Genomic DNA, 25,918 nt, shown 5'->3' on the forward strand with positions numbered 1-25,918 from the left:
TACCCTTACACCACAAGAGCTTTATCCACTGAGCCGTCTTCATCAATACATTTTTGTTTAGCACAATTACTTGACAGAAAGCCACATGTTTCCTTTTGTTATGTTATCTGTATATCTCTTAGCTTCCCCTTCAATCCTTAAATTAATATCTAATTGGTTTACATTGATATACATTCTATCATTTTAATTCTTTTTTAAGATTTATTTATTATTATTATTATTTTATTTTTTATTATTTTTTTGGCTTTTCAAGACAGGGTTTCTCTGTGTAGCCCTGGCTGTCCTGGAACTCACTCCGTAGACCAGGCTGGCCTCAAACTCAGAAATCCGCCTGCCTCTGCCTCCCAAGTGCTGGGATTAAAGGCATGCACCACCACCGCCTGGCGATTTATTTTATTTTTATTTAAGTACACTGAGCTATCTTCAGACACACACCAAAAGAGGGCATCAGATCCCATTACTGATGGTTGTGAGCCACCATGTGGTTGCTGGGAATTGAACTCAGGATCTCTGGAAGAGCAGTCAGTGCTCTTAACCACTGAGCCATCTCTCCAGCCCTCCTATTTTAATTCTTTTGGCATTTACTATACAATTTTGAGTTATTTTCTTAGTGGTTGCACTTGAAATCAACATGAACATATAATAACAATCTACTTCAAATTAATTATAACCTAATTTCAGGAGTATACTATATTAGTCAGAGCTCTAGAGAGTAACCGAACTTAGATATGAAATCTTTCTCTCTACATAAAGGTATTTTGTTTTGCTTTGTTTTGTTTATGGTTTACAGGCTATGGTACAGCTAACCCAACAATGGCAGGCTATGAATGGAAAGTCCAAGGATCCAGTAGTCTCTCAGTTCATGAGGCTGGATGTCACAACTGGTCTTCAGCATCACTGGGATGGTGAGGAAGTAGACTCTAATGCTGGTGAAGGGACAGACTTTCTAGCAGGTTAGAGCAAGCAGGCAAAGACCAAAAGCTTCCGTCTTTCATGCCCTTCTATTAGGCTTCCAGGAGAAGGTGTGGTCCAGATTATATACCGATTAAAGATGTGGATTCAAGAAGTGTCTTTCTACTTTAAAGATCCATTTTATAAGGAAATCAACCCACTTCAGATTAAGCAGAAACCCCTTAACAGTTGTGCACTCTTGCTTTGGAGTTTTAGTTAATTGTGGCTGTAGTCAAGTTGACAACCATTTGCATATAGACAACTTTACGTCTACCATTTTCTTCCACTTCTCTCTGCTGATATTATTATAAACCACAGCTTTATTCACTGTATGCATATCAACAGAGAGTCGTAACTACCGTTTTCTTCTGTTGTCTTTTAAATACTATTAGAAAAAAAAAAACCCGAAATGGCAAGCAAAAATGCACTAATGCCATTGTCATTACGTATGCCCCTCTGTCATCTGGTTTGGGGTGTCATCTACTATTATTCTCTCACTTCAGCCTGAAGAACTTTGATTTCAGGTAGTGTGGCTCTCCTGGTGACAAGCTTTCTTGGCTACTTTGATTTGTAGTAATTTTGTAGGATATAATTTTCTTCAATTTAGTTTCATTTTGTGTATGGGTCTTTTGTCTGCATGTGTGTCTATGCGTCACATGCATGCCTGGTGCTCCCTGAAGTCAGTAGAGGGTGTCAGATTCCCTGGAACACACAGATGGTTATGAGTCACTGTGCGGGTGCTGGGAATCAAACCTGGGTCCTCTGTAAGAGCAGTCAGTGTATCTTAATATAAATTTTATTTACAGATTTTCCCTCTTATCACTTTGGAAATTTTCTAGTTTGTGTTTGGTCTTGATGGTGCGTCATGAGACAGCAGTTGTTTGTTTCAGTGAAGGTCTCTTGTAAGCCATAAGTTTCCTCTCTTTTGCCACTTATAAGGTTCTTTTCATAAACTTTATCATAGTTGGATGGTGTTGCATCTTGATGCATGACTCTGAGGACATTCTACTTTGAATTGGTTGATCTTTGATTTACGTATTTAATCAAAATTGGAAGCTGTTGCCCACTGTTTCCTCAAACATCTGTTCTTCCCTTTTTTTTTCTTGACTCACAAGCTCAGTTATGTGTAGGTTAGAAAATTTTAAGACAACTGATAGGTCCTTTTTTTTTTCTTTTTCTTTTAGCACTTCTCCAAGTATAGTCCATAGTTCAGAAACATCAATATGTCCTGGGAAATTATTAGAAATATAAATTCTCAGGTCCTGACCAGACATACTGAAGAAACTTTGGATATGAGACAGCCTGTTTTTTTTTTGTTGTTGTTGTTTTTTTGTTTTTAAAATAAACTTTTCAGGCATATATTAAACAGTGCAATCAAGAGGTACAAAGGAAAGATAGATCAGTAAAAGCTAAGGCTTCCAAGTCAGTGACTCTTTTTTTTTTTTCGAGACAGGGTTTCTCTGTGTAGCCTTGGCTGTCCTGGCACTCACTTTGTAGACCAGGCTGGCCTCGAACTCAGAAATCCGCCTGCCTCTCCCTCCCAAGTGCTGGGATTAAAGGCATGCGCCACCACGCCCAGCTGAGTCAGTGACTCTTAAACATCAGCATACATCAAATTCCCTTGAAGGGAGAGCTGGGAAGATGGCTCAGCAATAAAAGGTGCTGGGCAGGAAGTCTGGCAACTTGAGCTTAATTCCTGGGACCCATAGAAGGTGAAGGTGAGAACTAGCTCTACAATACTGTCCTCTGACTTCCACATGCATGTTACACACACACTGTTTAATAATTCTATGCGAGTCATATTTTTATTAACTCACTAAGTTTTGAGAATACAGTAAAATATTTCTCTTCTTATTGTCATGGAAACCTGTCTTATAAGAAACTTCTGGACCTGTCTTCATTGGATGCAAAGTGTTTTCTTACACACTCTGGACCCACCCTGTACTGGCTAGTTTTGTGTCAAGTTGACACAGGCTGGAGTTATCACAGAGAAAGGAGCTTCAGTTAGGGAAATGGCTCCACGAGATACATCTGTAAGGCATTTTCTCAATTAGTGATCAAGGGCGAAAGGCTCCTTGTGGGTGGAACCATCTCTGGGCTGGTAGTCTTGGTTCTATAAGAGAGCAGGCTGAGCAAGCCAGGGGAAGCAAGTCAGTAAGAAACATCCCTCCATGGCCTCTGCGTCAGCTCCTGCTTCCTGACCTGCTTGAGTTCCAGTCCTGACTTCCTTGGTGATGAACAGCAAAGTGGAAGTGTAAGTTGAATAAACCCTTTCCTCCCTAACTGCTTCTTGGTCATGATGTTTGTGCAAGAATAGAAACTCTAACTAAGACAGAAATTGGTACCAGCATAGTGGGGTATTCCTGTGACAACCTGACCATGTTTTGGGGAGGACTGTGGAAGGACTTTGGAACTTTGGGCTTGAAGATCTATTCAGTGTGAAGAACTCTGTGGGATGTTGTGTAGGAGTTTGGAAAATAATGTTGAGAACTGTGCAGAAGATGAAGGCCTGGCTTGTGAAATTTCAGAGGGAAGATTAAAGACTCTTTTCAGGGCCATTGCTATTTTGTTTGTGAAGATTCTGTGGTTCTGGTTAGCTGAGGCTGAAGAATCAGCTGTGATGAACAAGATACCAGAACTACCAAAGCAAAAACTTTGCATTACTGGGACTATTGATGCTGGTTAGCTGGAGCTAAGAAATTAGCGGTGATTAAGAAGAGACCAGCATCATTGAGGTGAAATCTTCTGGGAAGTGTTTTCTGAGAGCACAGAGGCTGTGTTCCAGAGATAGCCAAGGTTGTACCTTGTGTTGCAGTGGGACTTGGTAATGTGTAAGAGTCACCCAGATGGTATTGGTTTTGAAGGCATGAAGGGGTCATGCAGAGCAGTTGAGGCTCGGCACTGTGAGAGGCCATGGAAGGCCATTGGTGAAGGTGTAGCCTCAGTTGCATTTGATGGCCCAGGACTAAAGGGATCATGCAAAGGAGTTGAGGCTTGGCACCATGAAGAGAGCCTATGAGAGGCTATTGTTGAAGCCAAGTTACAGTGGAAGACAGCAGCAGTTTGGAGATGCCAGTACCATGAGATGACCACCAAGAACATCAGCAGCAGTGGACTACAGGCAGCTGGAGCATAGAAGACAACATGTATGCTACAAAGGGCATGGCTGGAGAAGTGACCCAAGCCCTTGGAGGAGCCCAGAAGATCGTGAGTTGGATCCCAGACATTGGATGGTTGGAGATTGATTTTTGCTTTTGATTGTGACTGTGACCTGATATTTTTCCCTCTTGAAGGAAGTTTTTTAGTGAAGCCCACTGTCTTAGTCAGGGTTTCTATTCCTGCACAAACATCATGATCAAGAAGCAAGTTGGGGAGGAAAGGGTTTATTCAGCTTACACTTCCACTTTGCTGTTCATCACCAAAGGAAGTCAGGACTGGAACTCAAGCAGATCAGGAAGCAGAAGCTGATGCAGAGGCCATGGAGGGATGTTCTTTACTGGCTTGCCTCCCCTGGCTTGCTCAGCCTGCTCTCTTATAGAACCAAGACTACCAGCCCAGAGATGGTCCCACGCACAAGGGGCCTTTTCCCCTTGATCACTAATTGAGAAAATACCCCACAGCTGGATCTCATGGAGTCACTTCCCCAACTGAAGCACTTGGGAGGCAGAGGCAGGTGGATTTCTGAGTTCGAGGCCAGCCTGGTCTACAGAGTGAGTTCCAGGACAGCCAGGACTATACAGAGAAACCCTGTCTCGAAAAAACCAAAAAAAAAAAAAAAAAAATTTAAGTCTCTTAATGGTGGGTGTACTGGCTAGTTTTGTGTCAACTTGACACAGGCTGGAGTTATCACAGAGAAAGGAGTTTCAGTTGGGGAAATGCCTCCATGAGATCCAGCTGTAAGGCATTTTCTCAATTAGTGATCAAGAGGGGAGGTCCTCTTGTGGGTGGGGCCATCTCTGGGATGGTAGTCTTGGGTTCTATAAGAAAGCAAGCTGAGCAAGCCAGGGGAAGCATGCCAGTAAGTAACATCCCTCCATGGCCTCTGCATCAGCTCCTGCTTCCTGACCTGCTTGAGTTCCAGTCCTGACTTCCTTTGATGATGAACAGCAACATGGAAGTGTAAGCCGAATAAACCCTTTCCTCCCTAACTGCTTCTTGGTCATGATGTTTGTGCAGGAATAGAAACCCTAACTAAGACACACCCTCATTGAGTAGAAGGTCATTTACACAGAAGTGATGAAAGTCTATACAGAATCTGCCCAAACATAGTTTTGAGTAGTCATTGTAAGCACTTGAGGACATAGAAACTCATGGTTAAACTGGAGCACAATAGTTCCAGACTGAGTCGGATAAAACGAGCCCTGGGATCCCTGAAGACTAAGGAGGAAGGATGAGAAATGGCAGGAGGTGTGGTTTTTAAGAAGCTTTGTCTGTGTAGTAGGAAAAATTTATTTCTCCCAATGTCCTATGGCTTAGTCAAGTAGATTTTGGTCCTTATAAGTAGAGAAGTGTTACAGAAGCAATCACGGAGTGAGACACATTTCATTTACCATTTAGTTAGGCAGAAGGTCCTAGGAACAAATTAATAAATTGTACAGAATATAAACATAGGCGGCATTCTACAGAGCTGTGCTGTAAGCTTCTATTCACTTACAGTCCAACTTGTGAGCTATCTTGGTGTGAAGACAAAATAAGGTCCCATAGACAAGACTCTCAGTGTGGTACCTGCTGGCACTCACTCTGTAATATCATGCAAACATTTGTTGTGGGTTGCTAATTCGTTACTGCTCAGGGATGTGCAGTCGTAGCTATCTAAACTAAAACAGCAATGTCTGTACCACACTGAATGACTTTCAGTTACTTATTATTGTGTAACAAATCACCCAACCCCGTAGCTGGCACTAATTTGTGGCTATGCAATGTGGACAGGACTTGGTGAAACAGCTCATCTTTACCTCAGATGGCATTAGTGAAGGTGCTACCAAAGACCAGTCAGGGAGTCTAGGGGTGATGAGTGAAACTGTCTGCTGGCTTACTCGATACCCTGTCTGGCACTTGATTCTGGCTACTGGGCCAGTTAGCTCTCTTCTATGTGGCTTTTGCTGCATTCCAACTATGCTGAAGACGCTTCTCCCCTACCCCCGCATCCCCCAGAAGGTTTAGAAGTCTAAAAGAATAGCTTAGTAAATGGAGCTGTCATTGTGATTCTGCCATTTACTGTGTTGCTTACAACAAGCTCCCCCTCCCCCTTCTACATCTCAGTTCTCAGATTTTATAAGTCAGGACTTATTCTCAATTGCCCAGAAGACGCGGAGGCAAAAAATGAGAGTGGACATAATTTATTTGAGAGTTATTTCTAGCACGTATCAGAGAGAAGCTGGGAAGGGATACAGGGAAAGAAGCCAGGAGATGGTGCTTAACCAAGAGGATGCCACAGCCAGAAACTGGAGCTGAAAGGACACCCCAGAGTTACCTCCTGGATGTGCAAAGAGAGCCTGGGTATTTCCATGTCAGCCCAGGACAGTCATTGCCTGAAGACTAGGAGAATTGATACCTCAGTACTATTGGCCTGCAATTCCAGGTGGGTTTGAAAATCTAGAAGCAGAGGTGAGACGCTGATGGAATAAAACTCAGAAGGTCTCCATTGAAAGCAGTGAGCTCTGAACGGATGTGAGCATTCTTTATTGAATAATATCTTTTTTCTAAAGACTATTGAGTAATTAAACGAGATAGCATTAAAAAAGAAAATGAAAAATCCATTCCTGATGTGAAAGTACCCCTGGTGCTTTAGTATTCTTCACAACAACGTTTAGAGGAGAGCCTATGGGTCCTGGAGCTTTTCCAAAGAACGCTGCCTGTCAGATGCCGCTTAGCTGTGTAAAGGCAGTCTTAACAGAATGGCGTTGTGGTAAGTGGGTTAGCTGCCTCAGTGGATTTCAGGGCTGATCCGTAGACTCTTCTCTGATGGCCACTGATGCTCCTCGGGGTTTCCTTGGGACTCTCACTCGCTTAGGATGGCCCCCTTTTTTTTCTTTCTCCAGCTTCTACTCCATCCTTCACTGTGCTTTCTGGGACTTAAGGTCTGGGGTTACAGCCCGTGAATGGCTGGCTGTAAACCTAACACTAAGACCACTGCGTTCCTAAGTTGGTAGTCATTTGATTGTTTTTTTAATGGAGGCGTGAAACAGTACAATATTTAGAAAGGTTTTGTAGTGCAAGCTTGGATGACAGGACAGATGGAAAAGCAAGATCTCCACCCACCCATCCCCCGTGCATGCATGAGCATGTATGTCTTGAAGTTATTGCAACTGTCCATTTTGAGTCATGCGAGGTTACAGATATGTCTTGACACCAAACTCAAAGAATATGAACGAAGGGGCAGCTGAGAAAGGGACAAAGAGAGGCCCCTCATTACAAAATAAGCAGCGGTCTCTTGTCTAAAGGCTCGGGGTCCTAGTTCAGGCAGCCTCTGACAGCTTGGCAATTTCCCGGGAGTGAAAGATTGCAGGCTGCACCTCAGAGGATTTCGGCTCAGACCCAGACAAGGCGCCTACAACAGGGTAAGCGTGTCAATCCTGTTCTCTTCGGTGGCAGGAAAACGCGGGAGAGGCTAGCTAGCATCCTTGCCCGGGGCTGCCGTAGGTACGTTGCTAAGTACCACCAGCTGTGGGCACCCAGGCGGAGCCATTGCCTCCTTTATCGCATAGGCCGTGAAAGTCCGGCACAGACAGACAGACAGACCCCCAAGGCGTCTGGGCGCCGGGGTTTCCCCGCAGCACTAACTGGGTCCCTCCAGCCGCGCGCTGTTGCTGGGGCCCGGGCACCGCCCTCTTTCACTACCGGCCAATGGCAACGCGGCATGAGCACCGCCCAGCTACAGCGCAGACCAATGGCGACGCAGAGAGGGCAACACCCAGATCCCTCGTGGGCCAATGGTAGTGTGCCTCGGAGGCCGGGCCGCCCCAGCCAGGGGAGGAGGCGGGCGGGCGGCCGCTGGCTCCGCCCCGCTCCCCTCTGACCCGGTGTCTAGTCGCTCTGTCTTCCTGTTCTAAACCACGTGGACGCGTCGGGGGCTGCCTTGGTCCTGGTCGCGCTCCCGGGTCCCGGGTCCCGGGCCTCTGCGGACGGCGCGCACATGGCGACCCAGGCGCACTCACTCAGCTACGCGGGGTGTAACTTCTTGCGCCAGCGGCTGGTCCTGTCCACCCTGAGCGGGCGACCGGTCAAGATCCGCAGGATTCGCGCCAGGGACGACAACCCGGGCCTCCGAGGTGACTTGGGAGGGGGCGCGAGGAGGGAGGACCCGGGGTCGTAGCCCGGAGTGGCCACTGGGCGCGTGGGAGGGATGGTGGTCGGGCGACAGATCTGTCCGCGAGCTGCGCCACGCGTGGAAGGATGCCCTGTGGCTCCTGGGCACGGGTAGTAAACAGCTGCACGTTTTCCTGGCTAGCTTGTTGCTACGAATCGTAGGCATCGCCCACTCGCTTCCCTCTCTTGAGTCTCTTGCTTTCGCCATAAACCTCCCTGGAGAAAAACAAACAGTTTATTGGACCAACATCTAGTGATTGAGTGAGACATTAGAGAGAAAAGTACCACAGATTGGTTTCCCAATCTCATCCAAAGCAGGTCTCTGAAACCGCTGCCCCGCTTGGACACCAGTTTTTGTCGCCATTATTTATCTCCTCCCCCCCCCACCACACCCCCGCCCTATCTCTTCGGAAGTGTATTATAAAATTTTATTTTTAAACGATGCGCTTGTTTCTATTAGTCACCGATGTGCGCAGTAGCGAAGCTTTGTAATAGGGTTTTGTTTTGTTTTTCTTGAACCGGAGTCTCATGTTGCTCAGGTTGCCTTCAAACTATGTATGTAACTGAGGATGCCCTTCAAGTCCTGTTCCTTCTACCTCCCCACCTCCCGAGTGCTGGGATTACAGGTCTGCTCCTGAGCGCTCAACCAAGATAGTTTTTACGTCGTAGACGTAGTTGTCTTGGCTTAAGGAAAAGGAAGGCCAAACATTAAACTGCAGGCTTCAAAGGTCTTATTGATTTATCTGTCTCACAAAGGTAGATAGATAGGTTGAACCCATCATTTGAACCCGCGTCTTGTTAAATGGCTTTGGTTTGCAGCTGTTCCCCTAGAATTTAGGTGCGTGTTCAAAAGTGTCTCCAAGATCCCTTCTGATAAAGACAATTGAACCAATTAAAACCAAAAAGAGAAAAAAAAAAAAAACTATCAGTAGCCTGAAAGGGGGGGGGGGGTTGTAGTTCGTTCAGGAGACCTCCTGGGTCAGGCTGGTATGTTTATTTTTGCGAGGTTTTTTTTTTTTTTTTTCTTTTCTTACTAGAGGGCTAGATTATTTCATCATGTCTGAATTTTTTTTTAATAATTTCATTGCTACCACTGTAAACGTTTTGTGCATGGTGATGGAAATAGGTTAGGAAAGAAAAAAAAAACAGAAGGCTTGTTAAGGGAGTGAGTAAAGTCTGTCTTCCCTGTTGGAGAGAGCACTGGGCTTGGTGACACAGCCTTGTAATCCTAGCACTCTGTAGGCTGAGGCAGGAGGATCCCAAGTTCAAGGCCAGCTTGGGCCACACAGTGTGTCTCTGAGTTAGAGGTCAGCCTGGTCTACACTTGTGAGTTCTTTTTTTTTTTTTTTTGGTTTTGTTTTTTTGTTTTTTGTTTTTTTCTTTTTCGAGACAGGGTTTCTCTGTGTAGCCCTGGCTGTCCTGGAACTCACTTTGTAGACCAGGCTGGCCTCGAACTCAGAAATCCGCCTGCCTCTGCCTCCCGAGTGCTGGGATTAAAGGCGTGCGCCACCACCGGCTGGCTCACTTGTGAGTTCTAACCTAGCCAGAGCTGCATAGTCAGACCTTGTTTTGGGAAAAAAAAAAAACAAGACCGTTTAACAGAAACAAAACCTGAAAGCAAACAGTCAAAAACCTCAGAGTTTGAGGAGAGATGATGACTAAATTGGTTGTACTCCATTCTCTCAAATCTCTTACCCCCACTCCCTCTGCACCCCCAGTTTTAAATCTGGTCCTTGGGAGAGGTTATTGCTTGGGCTGCTGTGTTGTGTTTCCAACCCCAGATTAGCCTAGAGACCTTGCTTCTACTGTGACCACTGGGCACAAGGTTTTACTTTAATTAATTAATTAATTAGTTAATTAATTAATTAATTAATTAATTAATTAAGATTGCAAGTGCTTTAGCATGGAGACTTGGGCTTTCTTTCACAAATATGTTACCCATAAGATAGAATTCAGAGTTGACTTGATAGGTGCCTTCTAATACAGTATTTCAATGTTTCTAGGAACTCACATGTGGGTTCCTTTTTCTTTCAAAAGCAGGATCTTGCCCTTGGCATTTTTCTGAAAAGCTAGGGATTCCGGTACCTGGGGAGGCAGTACTAGCTGGGATTCTATGGGGTGCCACTGTAGAACATAGTTTGCTTTGCTCCATGTCTTAGGGTTCTGTTGGTGTGGAAAAACAGTCTGACCCTAGTCCATCTGGGGAGGGAAGGGTTTATTTCAATTTATAGTTGTAGTTGCTCAGGAAGGGAAATCAGGGTAGGAAGCTGCTGCTTATGGTCTTGCCCTTTTTGCTTTCTTATATTCTGCAGATCTACCTGCCCAGGGGGACATCATTCCATGGGCTTGCCCATACATAGGCCAATGTAATGTGTGTGTTTTCTGAATTGGAATTTCCTCTCCTCAGCTGACTCTGGTTTGTGTCAAGTTAACAGCAAAACCCAACTAACACACCTTCTCAAGGTACTAATGTCACAGAGACTGACACTTGAGGTTTTAGGGTCCACTGTTCGGTTACTTTCAGAGGGACCTCGATTCACATCTCAACTTTTAATTGGTAGACTTAACGTGCCCGAAAATACATACATAAGTTAAGTATGCAAAATATGCACATATACAGAAACACATGAATGTGGATTTGGGTTCATAGTTCAGTCCTCAGTAGCATGTTCCATCTCTGCCTGCCTCTTCCTGACTCAGGTAATGGAATGTGGAACAGATTCAGAGAATACCCCGTACAGTCCAGCTGGAGTGCAATTCCCATTCCCCCAAAGGCGCTTCCTTAAACCTCCCGAAGGGAGTGCGTGTGGAGGAGGCTGCCTCAGGGCCATTCAGAAGTTTATTGAGCCTCATATTGTGCAAGGCTTTGAGGAGGGGAGTCTAGGTAGACGTTGGTTGCATTTGCACTCCGGGAACTTGTCCTCTAAACAGGAAGAACTTGAGTGGAATAGCATGGTGAAGTGAGGAGAGTCTAATGTGGTAGAGGGACCCAGTGGACCCAGAGCAGAAAATAGCCTGGCAGATGTAGGAAAGGCATTCTGGATGTCCTTCTGTTGTGACACTGGGAATGGTGGCTGAGGGTCATTACAGGTGAATGCATTCTCTTAAGCTCCGCCCACTCCCTTTAACACTTTGTGTACGTGTCTGTGTACAAGAGCACCCCACAGTGCTCCCTCAGGCTGTCCTCTGATCTATGCATGCATCCAGTTGTATATACACACCCACCCTTACACATAAAAGAAATGTCAAAACAAAACTCATTTCTGAGCCTCGGGTTTTTCTGTTGGTAAAGTAGGGCCATGGAGTACCAGTGCCTGCCTTATGGGATTTCTATGAGGACTAAACTCAATCCGTAGATGTAATGAGCAGAAGGACAAAACACAAGCTGGTTTATTAAGATTCTACCCAGCACTGGGTAAAGTTGTGCTGTCTGGTGTCCCAAGTTTTTCCCTGCTGTCATTGGGAACTTTTAAATATTTAAATTATGTTGTCCTTTGAAGTTTCCCTTTTAAGTGCTGATTTCTACATATTTGCATATTATTGGTAGTTTCATCCCCTGGTATGTTGACAGTATTTAGAGACTTTTTTTTTAGATGCCACTGGGGGGAGTTGTCAAGTAAGGAGAGCCCAAGAAACTGTTAATACCCTATGGACCCCACTGTCAAGAATTTTATTTTGTATATTAGCAATAAGTCTATTTAGTGTCAGTACTGGTACTAAACAACTCTGTTCTAGTAGACTTTAATAACTAAAGCTTTTTTTTTTCACATAATTTTTTTTATTGATTCTTCGGGAATTTCACATCATTTGCCCCACTCACCCTCATTTCCCAGTCCTTCCATATCTGCCCTCTACCCTTGTCACCTCGCCTCCATGCCCCTGCAAAAGGCAAACAACAACAACATCTTATTGACCCCACTGAGCCCCTCTATCATCTCAGCGCAGCCTTCTGTAGCAGGCAGCTTTCCCCGTCTCCAGTTCTGCTGTGTACGTTATCAATTCGCTCCGCTGTGTTTCCTGCCTCTCCATCATGTATTTGTTCCTTGTAATGGCATTGGAAGCTGCAGTGTGTCTGTCCCACAGTACAGCCTTCTGCCCAAATAGCTTTACTTGCAAATACTCATTACATTGAGTCTTTGGTCTGGTTCAAAGCCTCTGGCATCTGCTACACCATTAATACTGGACCCTCACCAAGACTCCTCTGGGATATCTTGCTGTTGCCCTGAGTCATGGAGGTCCTGTAGGTTTGGATCTGCAGGACCCAGTCTTTCATGTGCTCCAGCAGCTCATAGATGGGGTAGATGTTAGGGTGGGCCAACTCAAAGTCCTGGATCTGGTCGTCCCACCAGCTCTCCCATGCTCAAACCACTGGGGCCAGCTCTTCTGCAGCGCCCCTGCAAAGGGTGGGCAAAGCTTTCCTTTATACTCCAGATTCTTAAGGATAGCAGCAGGTATTACTAAAACAGCACAAGGAGCTAGACATGGTAGTATAGGTTCCGCTACCGTAGAGAAGGCTGACTTAGAAGCCAGTCTGGGCTGCAGAGGAAGACCCTCCTTGGTTTCAGAAGTGGATGAAGACTCAATTCATGCCCAAGCCCTGGGACTTCAGGCAAAGAAATGAATCTGTTAAATAAAACTTCCTTCTTCCTGTGCAGAGAGGTTTAAATAGTGGGAAGACATTGGATACCAAAGACAGACGATCCTGGAGTAGTTCCAGTTAACTCTGTAGAGACACCTGGTATGTCTCTACACACACCTGCCGTAACCCCAGCACCCAAAGTGGAGGCAGGAAGTTAGCTCAACGCCAGCCTGGGTTACATAGCGAATTCTGTGTCAGCTGGGCAAAGTGGTCTTAACTCATGTCAAAACACTAAACAAAACAAAAGCAACAGAAATGCAGTCCCGTGCAATTTATATTTCACTCTTGAACAACACAACAACCAATTATACTGCCTCATTCTATTCTTCATGCCAGAGAAAGTAATGTTCCGTTGTTCCTGCCATTTTACTGAAAGTAAAACAGCCAGGGTAGCTGAGTGATGGAGGTGATGGGGTTTATTCAGGAGGGCTCCGGCCCGAAGGGCTCATTTTTCTCTTACAGACGTTGGGTATGCTATGTTGGTATTATAAAGTCCCAGGTATCTCTGTCCCCTCTCCCTACCCTCCTGTCCTACAGGGTGTCTCTGTGTAGCCCTGGCTGTCCGGAACTCACTTTGTAGATCAGGCTGGCCTCACACCCCCAGTAGAGATCCAGAGCTGGACTCTGTGACCACCCAATCAGATCTCGGCCTCCCTGGCCCTGCGCACTTATGTAATCTGTATGAGGAAGGCCACTCAGCGTCAGCAGTGGACTGGCACCATTCTCTCGGGACTAGAGTGGCCGTGAAGCCCATCGAGAAGACTTTCTGCCTTGCTTTGAAGACATGACGACTCCGTCAGTTTCTTACAAAGAGTATTTTCCTGCCTTAAACGATGGCCCCTATCCCTCCTTGTGACATTTATCCTCCTGGCTCCAACCCCTCTTCTTACCTGCCTCCATGCTGTGCACACCCTGCCTCCAGGAAACTAACAAATCAAAGGGAAGAGGGGGAGTGGCTCACAGGGCCCTCTGTGCTCACACCCATTGTCCTCATTACTCCCCATCTGTCTGTTTCCAGTTTCGTTGGTCAGAAATGTAGATGAGTGAAAATACTGTGTGTAGAACGTCCGCAGTCATTTGGCAAGGACCCCTCACGGTGGCTAGCTTTTGATACAACAATGTTGTTCATACCTTAGCCAAAAACCATGGTATTTTAAGTGAGTTTAGGAGTTTGTTGGGCTACATTCATAGTTATCCTTGGCAGCATATATAATTTATAGGTTGTAGAGTGAACATTATTGTAAGTTCTTTCTTAAAGCAAGTTTGATCCTTTTAAAAAAATTCCTGAATATGAAAATACCACTTTCTTGTTCTTTTTTTATTTGAAGAACATCTGGCTCACTTCTAATTTTGAACTATTCTGCACAGTTGGTCGACTCTTTTGTTTTGTTCTAACAAGTATGAGTGTTTTGTCTGCATGTATGACTATCACTTGTGTCCCTGGTCCCTCAGAGGTCAGGAGACACATCAGACCTTCCGGAACTGGAGTTACAAATGGTTTGGGGTCTTTATGTGGCTTCCGGGAATGGAACTCGGGTCCTCTGGAAGAGCAGCCAGTGCTCTTAACCACTGAGCTCACAGGCTGGTTTCTGTGAGGACCTCAGTCTCCCTATTCTCGTTGTAAATGCTGGGTTGTAGGATAGTTGCCTCTTTGGTTCTTTGAGATGGTGCCAACTCTTTCCGTGTGGGTACATACCACTTTATGTTTCACCAGCAATGTACAAGTACTACAGTGTCTCTCGGTCCCCGCCAGCATTTGAAATGCTTTTCATTTTAATCATCCTGGACCACATTTACTGTGCAGCCATTTGTCATTGCATTAATTTGCATACGGCACCATATATCTAATGTTTTCTGTAAAGTGTCTTCATGGCGTTGCCCATTTTTAAATATGACTGTATTTATTCTTGTGATTTTTGGATGTAGCTCACAGGTAGAGCCCAGAATATTTGAGGTTCTGTTCTTTGCCCTCCCCCTCCCCCCTCCCCCACGCCATGATCACAGAGAGGGGGAACAGATCAATAGGTCTTTGTTTCAATGAGTTTCTCTTATTTGTTCATTTAATTTCTATTTATTTCTTTATTATAATTTCATTGTCTGGTTTTAGGTTTATTTTGCTTTTCTTTTTCTAGATTCCTGCGGGGTTTAGATGGCGATGTATCTTTTCTAATAAAAGCCCGCGGTGGCGCACCAGCCTGCCCCGTTCAGTAGTGCTTTAGTAGTGCTGTCTGTATCCCACACATTTTGATATGTTGTTCTGGATTTCTCTCAGCTTGGTGTGATGTAAAATCTTCCCTTTGGGGCTTACTCGTTCCCCCATGGATTGGATATTCACTAGTATGTTTAGATTATTTCTTGTTTTCTTTGTGGTGCTGATTTTAACTTTTATTATGGTATGAGGGCATCACTGATTTTTAACTCTTTTAAATTTGTTGAATTTTTAAGTCTATTTAGTATAAATTTGTGGTCACTTAGAAGAACTGTCTATCCTGCTTTTGTTGCATAGAGACTTTCTGTTGGTTAGAGCCTCGACAATGATAGGTCAGCGCTAGTTGGGCACACCCTGCCCAAGAGTGCCTGGATGTGTGGAGCCTGGGCCCTCTCTAAAGTCCATCTCACTTGGAATCCTGAAGACTTGGGTTTGCTGAATCCTTTACCACTTCCCAGTGTAGCCATGTGAATAGAGCTCTCTTTTCCACTTTCCACTTTTAATTTGGCTCTTTTAAGTGGCTTATTAAGGATGGGTGACTGGATTTGACTTGGGCCCCCTAGTCCAGTAACAAAGGTGTCACGGTACTCAGGACCTCCACAGTGCAGTGCTCGCCTTACCTCACACCAGGTGAGCACTGCTCTGTGAGAAAGGCGAAGACAGCACATTCCCGCAACTTTCAGTATTTTCTTAAAATCATTCTGTTTTATGAGGAGTTATTGTTGGTCTCTTACTGAATTTACATCCTGTATATAGAAAAAAAAAACCTATTGTATTTGGAGTTCAGTACCGCCTGGGTGTTTTAATGACTAAGGGAGATTTCTTCATTCTTGGACTAAGGCTTCTATTTTAAAAACAAACCCTTTGTTAAATTTAGTAAATGCACCATACCTTTCAAAACAGAATGTACAGCTGGGTGTGGTGGCACGCGCCTTTAATCCCAGCACATGGGAGGCAGGGGCAGGCGGATTTCTGAGTTCAAGGCCAGCCTGGTCTACAGAGTGAGTTCCAGGACAGCCAGGGCTATACAGAGAAACCCTGTCTCAAAAAACCAAAACCAAACAAACAAACAAAAAAACCAACCCAGAATGTACAGATCTGAATTTTATCGGGCGCTTTTTCACTAATAGACTATGTGACTTCCCCCCTTATTTATGTGTTTAGTGCTGCAGTTAGTAGTCGCATAGTTATTCTTTTTTTAATTAATTTTAATTTATGTTTATGTTATTTGCCTGCATATATGTCTATTAGGGTATCAGATCTTGCGGTGAACCTGTGTCCTCTGGGAGGACATTCAGTGCTCTTAACTGCTGAGCCATCTCTCTATCTAGCCTGTGACATAGATAGAAATTCATATGTTTCATCTTCAGTGATTTTTTTTTTGTTTGTTTTTTGTTTGTTATTAGAAAAGAGAGAGATTCACTCAGTCTGATTTGGATTGGTTAGTTGAAGAATGCATGACGATGATATGTGTATCTGTTTTCTGAGACGTTATTTGGGGGGTTTTGATCTGTTCTGCTAAGTTATATTAGTTTATACTTGAGGTTATTTTGTTTGTTTGTTTGTTTTTTGTTTTGTTTTGTTTTGTTTTTGGTTTTTTGAGACAGGGTTTCTCTGTGTAGCCCTGGCTGTCCTGGAACTCACTTTGTAGACCAGGCTGGCCTTGGAATTCAGAAATCCGCCTGCCTCTGCCTCCCGAGTGCTGGGATTAAAGGCGTGAGCCACCACGCCTGGCTCTTGAGGTTATTCTGAACATTGATGTTCAACGTTGACTTGCAGGAGCCCTCTTCTTGTCTTCTTTTCTGTACTTAGGAATATGAAATTTACCAATAACTGTGTCTTTTTCTGAATGTTGAACTTTCCAAGGGCTACACCACTACTCTTCTTACTCTTTGGGGTGAATCTTTTTGTGTCTTTTGTTTTGTGACTTGTGTGCTTTCTGAATTATAAATGTAGTAATAGAGGCTAGTGTGTTGTTACAAAAGCTCTTAACCCCGGAGGTTAACAGGTGAAGCGCTCGCAGCCAAGCGTGAGAACGGGAGTTTGGATCCCTGGCATCAGTGGTGTTTGTTGCTTTTATATCTCTTTCACAGCTTCATATAAGAAAACCCAATTACACAGAACACTTGCACATATAAGCAAAAGTTGCAGTTTTCACATTTATGTTATAAAAGTAATACTTTAGGGAAGCTGTTCTTATGATTCAGGATTTAAAATAATTGGTATAGATTGCACACTTAATTCCCAGACCATAGAACATTTCCATTTCCCAGGAAGCCGTCTTCCAGACTTTTCCATAAGCACCCAGTCCATCCTCATCCTGCTTTTTCTCCGTCTAAGACCTGAGGGTGGTAACTTCTGCTCTCCTAGGCCTTCCATGGACTGTCATGACATGGGGTTTTGTTTAAGATACTTTATTACAGCCTGTAGCTTTTCCTGTGTTCATAATCGAGGAAAAATGCCCTGTCTCCTTAAGTTATGCAGGTCAAGAACTTATAAAGTGTTACATAATCTCATATAAAGAATGTATTTTTTTTCTTAGTGACTGGACATCTCCTAACTGAGAACCCGGAGTGTGTTTGTCATTTCTGTCTTTAGGACTTAGTGGGGAAAAGGACAACACTAGCTTACTTAACCCTTTATTGTCTTGCTTTCCGGTTATTTTCTATAGAACTTGAAACCACATTGAATATGTTCCTTTTAACCCTTCTCTTAATACAGTATGAATGTTCCTTTGTGCCATGGAATAATTCCTTTCAACTGTTCTTTTTTTTCTTTTCTTTTCCAGTTTTACTGGCATGGTTTTACTCTGTAGCCCATGCTGGCTTGGAAGTCATTTCCTCCTGCCTCAGCCTCTTGAGTTCTGAGATTACAGTCATACCCTGCAACTCAGGCTTTAAAACATTCTTAATGACTGGAGGGTATCACAAAATTTGATGTTTTGTCAATGATGTGAATTAAAGAATGATATGAAATCATTTTTTAACTTTTAAATCGTGTGAAAAAGTAATTGCATTTTATGTGACTTTCTGTGCACTTAAAAACATATATGTGCATATGGTTTGTTAAGGGACAGCTGACTCCATTTTGCTTCAAAGTATAGAAAGAAGAAAGGAATTTAGAGTCTGGTTTCTAGGCTCAACTCTGAAACAACCAGTGTTACTAACTTTTGTCTTTTTCCAGGATCCGTTTTTATCGTAACTGCTCTCTGTCTGTCTGTCTGTCTGTCTCTCTGTGTGTCTCTGTCTCTGTCTCTCTCTCACACACACACATACTTTTTTTTTTTTTTTACAGTCATCCACATCATAGTACTTCTACAGGTTTTCCTATTGTGCCTTAAAGGTGACACATGCTAGTTGAGCACACTGCTGTGGCTATGCTAGTCCAATGGCTATTTGTAGACATTTGAGTTAGAATAACGTTAAATTGGAGCTGTTGAGTATAGTTCATTGAAATTTGCTCTTTTCAAGTGGATTTGAGTTTGAGGCCAGCCTGGTCTTCATAGTGAATTCCATGGCATATATACAATATTATAGATATTATGATATATAATACATTACATATATAAATATATCATAGATATTTCTAAATAAATATTAAATCTATTTATGATATGTAAATAAATATTTAAAATACATACATAAATATATAGTGAGACCCTGTCTCAAAAAAAGCAAACAGGGTCTGCAAATTAGCTCCTTTTTATTTTTTATTTATTTTATTTTTTGAGACAAGGGTTGTCTGTGTAGCCCAAATTGGCTTTAAAGTCCTGGTCCTCCTGCCTCAGACCGGAGTGCCGATGACCCTTGTTTTAAAGCATAAATCTGGGCCTTTAAGATGATTCTAGGGTACTTGGAATACAAACCTCAGAGGATTGTAGTACAATACTTTAAGACATAAAGCGGTGTTGAAAAGATTGTACCGTGAACCTGTATGACCTCATCCAGGGCAAGAAGTAGACCTTGCCCACATCTGTGCATGTCTAACTTTCCACAGCTGTCTGCTGTGTCTGGTGGCAGCTCCATCTTGCCCTGAGTTACCCTGTGCATTCCCAGACAGTACAGCACACTGTGCTTGGTTCTGAAATCTTCAGCCCTCTGAAACTTGCGTCCCCACGGAGTGATCCTGACGGGAAGCTCAGGTGTGGCGGGTGAACGGGCAAGGCTGGTGTGTGTCTTGGCTGAGGGTGGGGGGTTGGCTCTGTCGGCAGGACACTCGATGGTCCTTTACACACCAGGTGATGGAGCTGTGCCTTCGCTGCTGGGAGCACTCTGGAACTCCTCTGAGACCGGCTTCCTGAGCCAGCCAGCCTGCCGTGACCCAGGATGATCCTGCCTGGAGGGCTTTTGAGGTTCCGTTCTCTTCCTACTCATGTTCCTGCCAAGCAGCCATGACTTCTGACTGAGGTCAAGATTGAGAGCACCCAAGGATTGCAAAACAAATGACTTTAAAGTCCCTCCCTCTCTCCTCTCCCTCCCCCCTCCTTCCCTCCCTCCTTCTCTCTCTCTCTCTCCCTTGAGCTCTTCCTTCTCTTCCTTCCTTTTCTTAATCTATCAGGCCTATGGGACTTCTCCTTGAGGCATTTGTTCAAGACAGCCCCCAGCACACCCCCACCCCGCACCACATCTCCCACCCCTCACCACCCCCTCCCCCTTCCCAGCTCATGCCTGAACTGCACATAGAATGGAGCTCCAGTTGTGCAAATGCTTTGTTTTATCTTCGTCATGGTCTCACTATGTAGTTCAGGATGGCCTGGTGTTTGCTGTGTATTCTACACTGAACTTGAACCCTTGATCCTCTTGCCCCAATCTCCCCAGGGCTAAGATTGGTAAACATTTTTTCCCATATACAGAAATACGTACGACGTATAGTATGCATATGCTTCTAAGCATAACCACATTGCTAGCTAGCAGCACTGCCTTGTGCTTTCGAGTCATCATTAGGTAAGATGGAGAAGCCTTGAACAGAATGCTGTGCATCCTGATGATGGCTGAGATGACCTAAGTTACCGGAGGGCAGGGAGAATGTGTGACTTCAATATGCTGGATAAAGTTAAGACTCATATTCTCTCAGAACAGAAGAAAATTGTTTATTTCTAGAACTTTTCATTTAAAAAATTCAAATTGTCATTGGCTGGTAGTAATTTAAAACAACATTTTATGTATCTATTTTGTGTATGTTCATGCAAAGGTCAGAAGGCTACTTGTCAGTCTTCCTTCCCTCCCACCCTGTGGGGACCAAGGGTCAGACTTAGCCCATCAGTCTTGGTGCCTTTTTCTTCTGAGGTCTCACAGGCCTAACTGGTACAATTAAAACTGGAAAGTTAAGCTGGTGCGGCGACACAGTCCTTTAATCCTAGCACTTGGGAGGCAGAGGCAGAAGTATCTCCTGAGTTTGAGTTCAAGGTCAGCCTGGTCTACAGAGCAGAGTCCAGGACACAAAACAAAGAAACCCAAAACTGGAAAATTAAATCACTGGTTGACTGTAGTCTACTCTGTTCTTATTAAAAAGATGTGTTGATTTGGGGCCCGGCCAACTGCTTGCAGAAGCCTTCGCTCTGTAGATAAGTTGGGATTTCCTACAGTAAGGGCTTGGTTCTGAGGTGGTGAGTGGAGGAGAGGCAAACTGTCATGGTATGGTTAAGGACATGGACCTTGGAGGACAGGCAGGCTCAAATCCTGGCTCCGCAGTTGCTGTCATTTGAGCAGGTTAGGCAAGTTGGCAGTCTTCAGTTTCAGCCTTTGTTCTGTGCAGTGGGAATGGTGCCATCGCCTTATGATTATAAAGATTAAATGACAATTCGTGGCTGAGAGGAAGCCTCCGGTAATAACTGTAAGCTGTAGTCACTGTTTTTGTAACTACGGTAAGCTTTAATGGCATCTTTCTGACTTTTAGCCCAATGCTCTTTGAACAGATTGCAGAATCTGCTATGAGAGGAGTTGTGGGGCCACATTAAGTAATGAGAGGGTAGATGGGAGCTGCTCAGGTGATTGGCTCACCCTTTGGGGTCAGTTTATGTGACTTATGGGGTGCTAGTGTATTACAGGGGTGGGATCTGTCTGTCTAGGCAGTCTATCTTCATGAGGAGGCATGGCAGCATGCAACAGATACAGCGGCTGGAACAGAAGCTAAGAGCTCACATTTTGAACCAAACTGGAAACAGAGAGAATGAACTAGAAAGGGTGCAAGTCTTTAAGCCTGTAAAGCCCTTCTCTAGTGACATATTTCCTTCAAGAAAGCCACACCCCCTAAACCTCACCAAACTGGGCCTTAGGTGTCCAAATGCTGAGAGTATGGAGTATGAAGGACAGGTGTCATCCAAATTAACATGCCCTTGAGGTCTGTAATTAGGTTATCTTACGGTTTTACTGCTGAGAACAGACACCATGACCAAAGCAACTCTTATAAGGACAGCATTTAATTGGGACTGGCTTACAGGTTCAGAGGTTCAGTCCATTTTCATCCAGGCAGGAGCCTGGCAGCATCCAAGCAGGCATGGTTCTGAAGGAGCTGAGAGTTCTATGTCTTGTTTTGAAGGCAGGTGGAATACTGGGTCTTCAGGCTGCTAGGAGAAAGATTGCAAAGCCCATCCCCACAGTGACACACTTCTTCTAACAAGGCCACACCTCCTAGTAGTGCCACTCCCTGGGCCAAGCATATTCAAACCACCACAGTTGTTTAGAATTGCTTGTTTGTTTTGTGACAGGGTCTCACTGTACTTGGCTATTTGGGGGCTCGCTGTGAAAATCAGAGATTTACCTGTTTAGTCTCTCAAGTGCAGGGGTTCAAGTTGTACGCTGCCATGGCAAGCTTTTTGACAGGCTCTATGTGGGTGAGGTTAGCGTCCTGTGGTTGATAGAGCGCTGTGTACATCTATTTTCTGTTGTTGGGTGTGAGTTGAACCTGTTCTCACCAATGCTTTCCCAGAGCCCTTAGCCTGTGATTGAGCTGTTCTCACCAATGCTTTCCCAGAGCCCTTAGCCTGTGATTGAGCTGTTCTCACCAATGCTTTCCCAGAGCCCTTAGCCTGTGATTGAGCAGTTCTCACCAATGCTTTCCCAGAGCCCTTAGCCTGTGATTGAGCTGTCAGCCAGTTCCAGACGGAACCCCAGCGGTGACACCACAGGTAAACGTCTTCTCAGTACGTTTTTAGAAATAGTGCCTTATGGAAGATTTTGTCTTTTTTCCCCTTCACAGATTTTGAAGCAAGCTTTATAAGGCTATTGGATAAAATAACCAATGGTTCTCGAATTGAAATCAACCAAACAGGTAAGCTGCTCTTCTCTGTTCCTGAAAGCATCTACGTTACTACTCGGACATTCCTCTGCTTCTCATTTGAGTGGTATAAAGACTGTATTGTATTTTTTTTTTAATCACTTTACTACTTTACGTTTATATAAGCCATCTTCATGAATGTTCAGGGAAGATCTTTTGAAATTAACCAAGGTTGTGCTAAGTGGAGGTTGTAATAAAAGGTTCATTAATATATTAGTTTCAAATGGAAGGACCAGTGTGTTTATGGTATGATCATATATGTACAAACATTGGCATACCATACACACACATAAACACACACACACACACACACACGAGCACCCCACTCTGACATACTTAACATATACATAAACTCTCTGAAGTCCATTTACCTGTGCAGTTGTGTTGAATTCTTACAGCAAACTCCCAGATGTACTACATTGTTGTAGGTACTAAAATCTACTTTAAAAAAAAATTTTGTTTCAAGTTTATACAAATATATTCAAGAAATGTGACAGTCCCTTTGGCCCCTTCCTCTTCTAGACCCTTCCTTGAGCCATGGCCCAGCCCCATGGAACTGGGCTTTTGATGGTCTGTTGCTGGTTGCTTCCTGCTGCCCTGGGCCGAGCTCTATGTTTTGTGGCTCACGGTTTAGTGTTTTATTGTGTACATGGGTAGTCATTTATTTAAATATTCCCTATACTGAATAGGCAGTAGGACAGACATGCTTTGATGACTCTATGAACTATATACCCGCATTCCAGAAAGGATATTTTTTCCCCCGAGACAGGGTTTCTCTGTGTAGCCCAGAAAGGATTCTTTAGCCTTTCCTGTATGTTGACTCTCTTATAAAAGAAGGCAAATTTGGGGCCGGGCGGTGGTGGCGCACGCCTTTAATCCCAGCACTTGGGAGGCAGAGGCAGGCAGATTTCTGAGTTCGAGGCCAGCCTGGTCTACATCTACAGAGTTCCAGGACAGCCAGGACTACACAGAGAAACCCTGTCTTGGAAAGAGAGGGGGAGAGAGAGAGAGAGAGAGAGAGAGAGAGAGAGAGAGAGAGAGAGAGGAAAGACAGAGAGAGAAAAAAGAGAGAGACAGGAAAAAAAGAATGCACATTAGGATTTATAGGTTGTAACCTCCCCACCCTCAGCTGTTCCTTGCGAGCAGCTGGACGGCCCGCAACAATAGGTGGCACTGGACCGTTATGATATGCTGGTCTCTGTCAGCATTCAGCCACACTCAGTGGAGAGCAGGTCCAGAGCAGGTCCAGGGATGCGCTGCTCCCTCAGAGTGGGTCTCCTGAAGCTAATCCTCTCTGGACTTCACCACAGGCACGGCCCTGGTGTCTTCCAGTCTCATGGGTTTTGGTAACTGTGATAAGCTGACAGGGGTGCTTACCCATCACATGCCCCTTGTATACGACATTCCTTGTCCTCCCACCCCCCCACCCCCCCATAATGATCAGGTCGCTTTGTCGCATTAATCTGTAGATGTAAGCAGAATGACACACCCCTTTTCAACAAGTTTGTTTTCAAACAAGTTTGTTGTTGTGACTTAATACAGTTTAGAAGAACGATCCCTGTTCTCTTGCTGAGGGATGTTAGTAACTTTGGTCAGAGTGTGAACCTGGCTGGAGCTGTTTGGATTTGGTATTTAATATAGTAAAACCTACTTCTTTTATGAAATTTCCAAGAGACGTTTTTCACATGTATGACTGAGTGAATTTCCTTCCTCTAGTGGTTTTATTTCTGGTAAGTATCCAGAGACCACAAGACTGAGCAGTAGAAACTCTTGTTTGTCCATTTACTCTGAAACCATCTAGGATATTCTAGTTGGTTCCCTTACGTATGTAAGTGTAGTGAGAATTTTTTGTTTGAATTATACGAATATGTGAAAAACTGAAATAGAATACTGATGAGTGTTCACTAACATAAAATCAGTTGAGATATTTCACTAACTAGTATCAAATTAAAATAGCTACCACTGATGGTATTGGATATCACAAGAGCCTGTGTCATGTGATCTTTGTGTTTGGTAAGTGGGGTGTGTGAGAGACCCCATTTGAAGGGAATGTACAGGCTGCTGGTATGCTGAGACAGTGGTCCACAGGCCTGTCACCTGCAGTCTGAGTGTGTCGGAAGAGTGGTGTCTGTTTGGTACCTCTGTGTTCTACTGTGACTAGCAGCTAAGCTAGCTTAGAGAAGAGTTTACATATTGCAGGTATTAAATTGTACCCACAGTTTATTATTTTCCAGAGGCTTGGTGTCAGTGAGTCAGCTTTTGAGATGAAGTATGGACTCACAGGAATAGCATTTTGTGCTCCTTGGATGGATGCCTTGGCCAAGTTCCCCTTGGAACACACTACATTCGTTGTTGTCTCCACACTTCGTTGTGTTACTGCTCCATCATTTGTTGTTGTTTTGTTTGTTTTCCTCTTCGTTTAAGGAACAACCTTATACTACCAGCCTGGCCTCCTGTATGGCGGGTCTGTGGAGCACGACTGCAGTGTCCTCCGTGGCATTGGCTATTACCTGGAAGCTCTGCTTTGCCTGGCTCCGTTTATGAAACACCCATTAAAAATCGTTCTGCGAGGAGTGACCAATGACCAGGTTGACCCTTCGGTGAGTAATGAGGTCAGACGGTAGTGTGACGTTTCTTTTGTCTGTTGTTACAGCTCGAGTTCTTAGAAGGAAGCTTCTTATGAGCACAGCAGTTCTGTTTTCACGTGTTTCTTTTTCTGTTTACCTTGAAGCTTAGAGGTTAGTTCATCCAAGACACACAGATGAATCAAGTCCCGTGATCATCAACTTAGAGATGATGGGTAACACCCATCAAAGCGCCGTTCTCTGTTGTGTCTACAGACCTTCAGAATAATGCTTGCTGCCCCATCATGCTCGACATGATATCTGGCTCTGCTGGCTGCAGTCAGGTGGAGCCTCTAGAAGCCTGCATTAGCACCAAGGCTAGAAGGCAGCAGAGCAAAGTTTTAGGCAGGAAATGATAATCTCTGGGTATTGGCACAGTATAGTCTTGCCTCGGCCATTAATTCAAGGAGTTTTCACCTAAGAGGTTTCAGACACAGTAGGCGTGAGGGCACGAAGGAATCTCTGAGTGTTGGTAGCTGTGGGGAACAGTAGGCGTCTCACTAAACAGGTCACCTTTCTGTAAATAGGAGGAGAATGGTTTAATACCCAACGCGAGTTCTCATTTTGTTCACCATGGCTGTCATGTCCATGTTAGCATCCTGTGGGGAGGGAAGGAGTTCTCACGTTTGGATACTTTATTGACTGGAAGAGGCTTCGAGGCCATGACGCCCTCACTGAAGGGGCCCCCTGTCTTCTCTATAGACACAAGCCACAGCACTTTCTGAGGGTAACTGCAAGGTGCTGCAAGCTTTCTGACTGGGAAGGAGCAGTTATGGCGACTGCTCCTGCTTACCAGTGGTTCCATATGGTTAATGAGTTCTTGGGTCGTCAAGAACTTATTCCTCCGTGCTGGGAAACGTAGCTACATGGACTTTTTGAAGAAGGCTCAAGCTCTGCAGCTTTTAGCTGTGG

General features: G+C 44.4%; 1 protein-coding gene across 1 annotated transcript in view; it reads left to right on the forward strand.

Moving 5' to 3' along the window:
• Positions 1-7,956: 7,956 nt before the first annotated feature.
• The window catches only part of Rcl1 (RNA terminal phosphate cyclase-like 1), a 42,477-nt gene continuing 24,515 nt past the window's right edge, over positions 7,957-25,918 (forward strand). The window contains exons 1-3 of the mRNA NM_021525.2: positions 7,957-8,222; positions 22,305-22,376; positions 24,807-24,982. Of these exons, the coding sequence (NP_067500.1) occupies positions 8,087-8,222; positions 22,305-22,376; positions 24,807-24,982 (384 nt within the window). The 5' untranslated portion in view covers positions 7,957-8,086. The remainder of the gene's footprint in view (positions 8,223-22,304; positions 22,377-24,806; positions 24,983-25,918) is intronic.

Source organism: Mus musculus, chromosome 19 (assembly GCF_000001635.26).
Source record: "Mus musculus strain C57BL/6J chromosome 19, GRCm38.p6 C57BL/6J".
Taxonomy (NCBI): domain Eukaryota; kingdom Metazoa; phylum Chordata; class Mammalia; order Rodentia; family Muridae; genus Mus; species Mus musculus.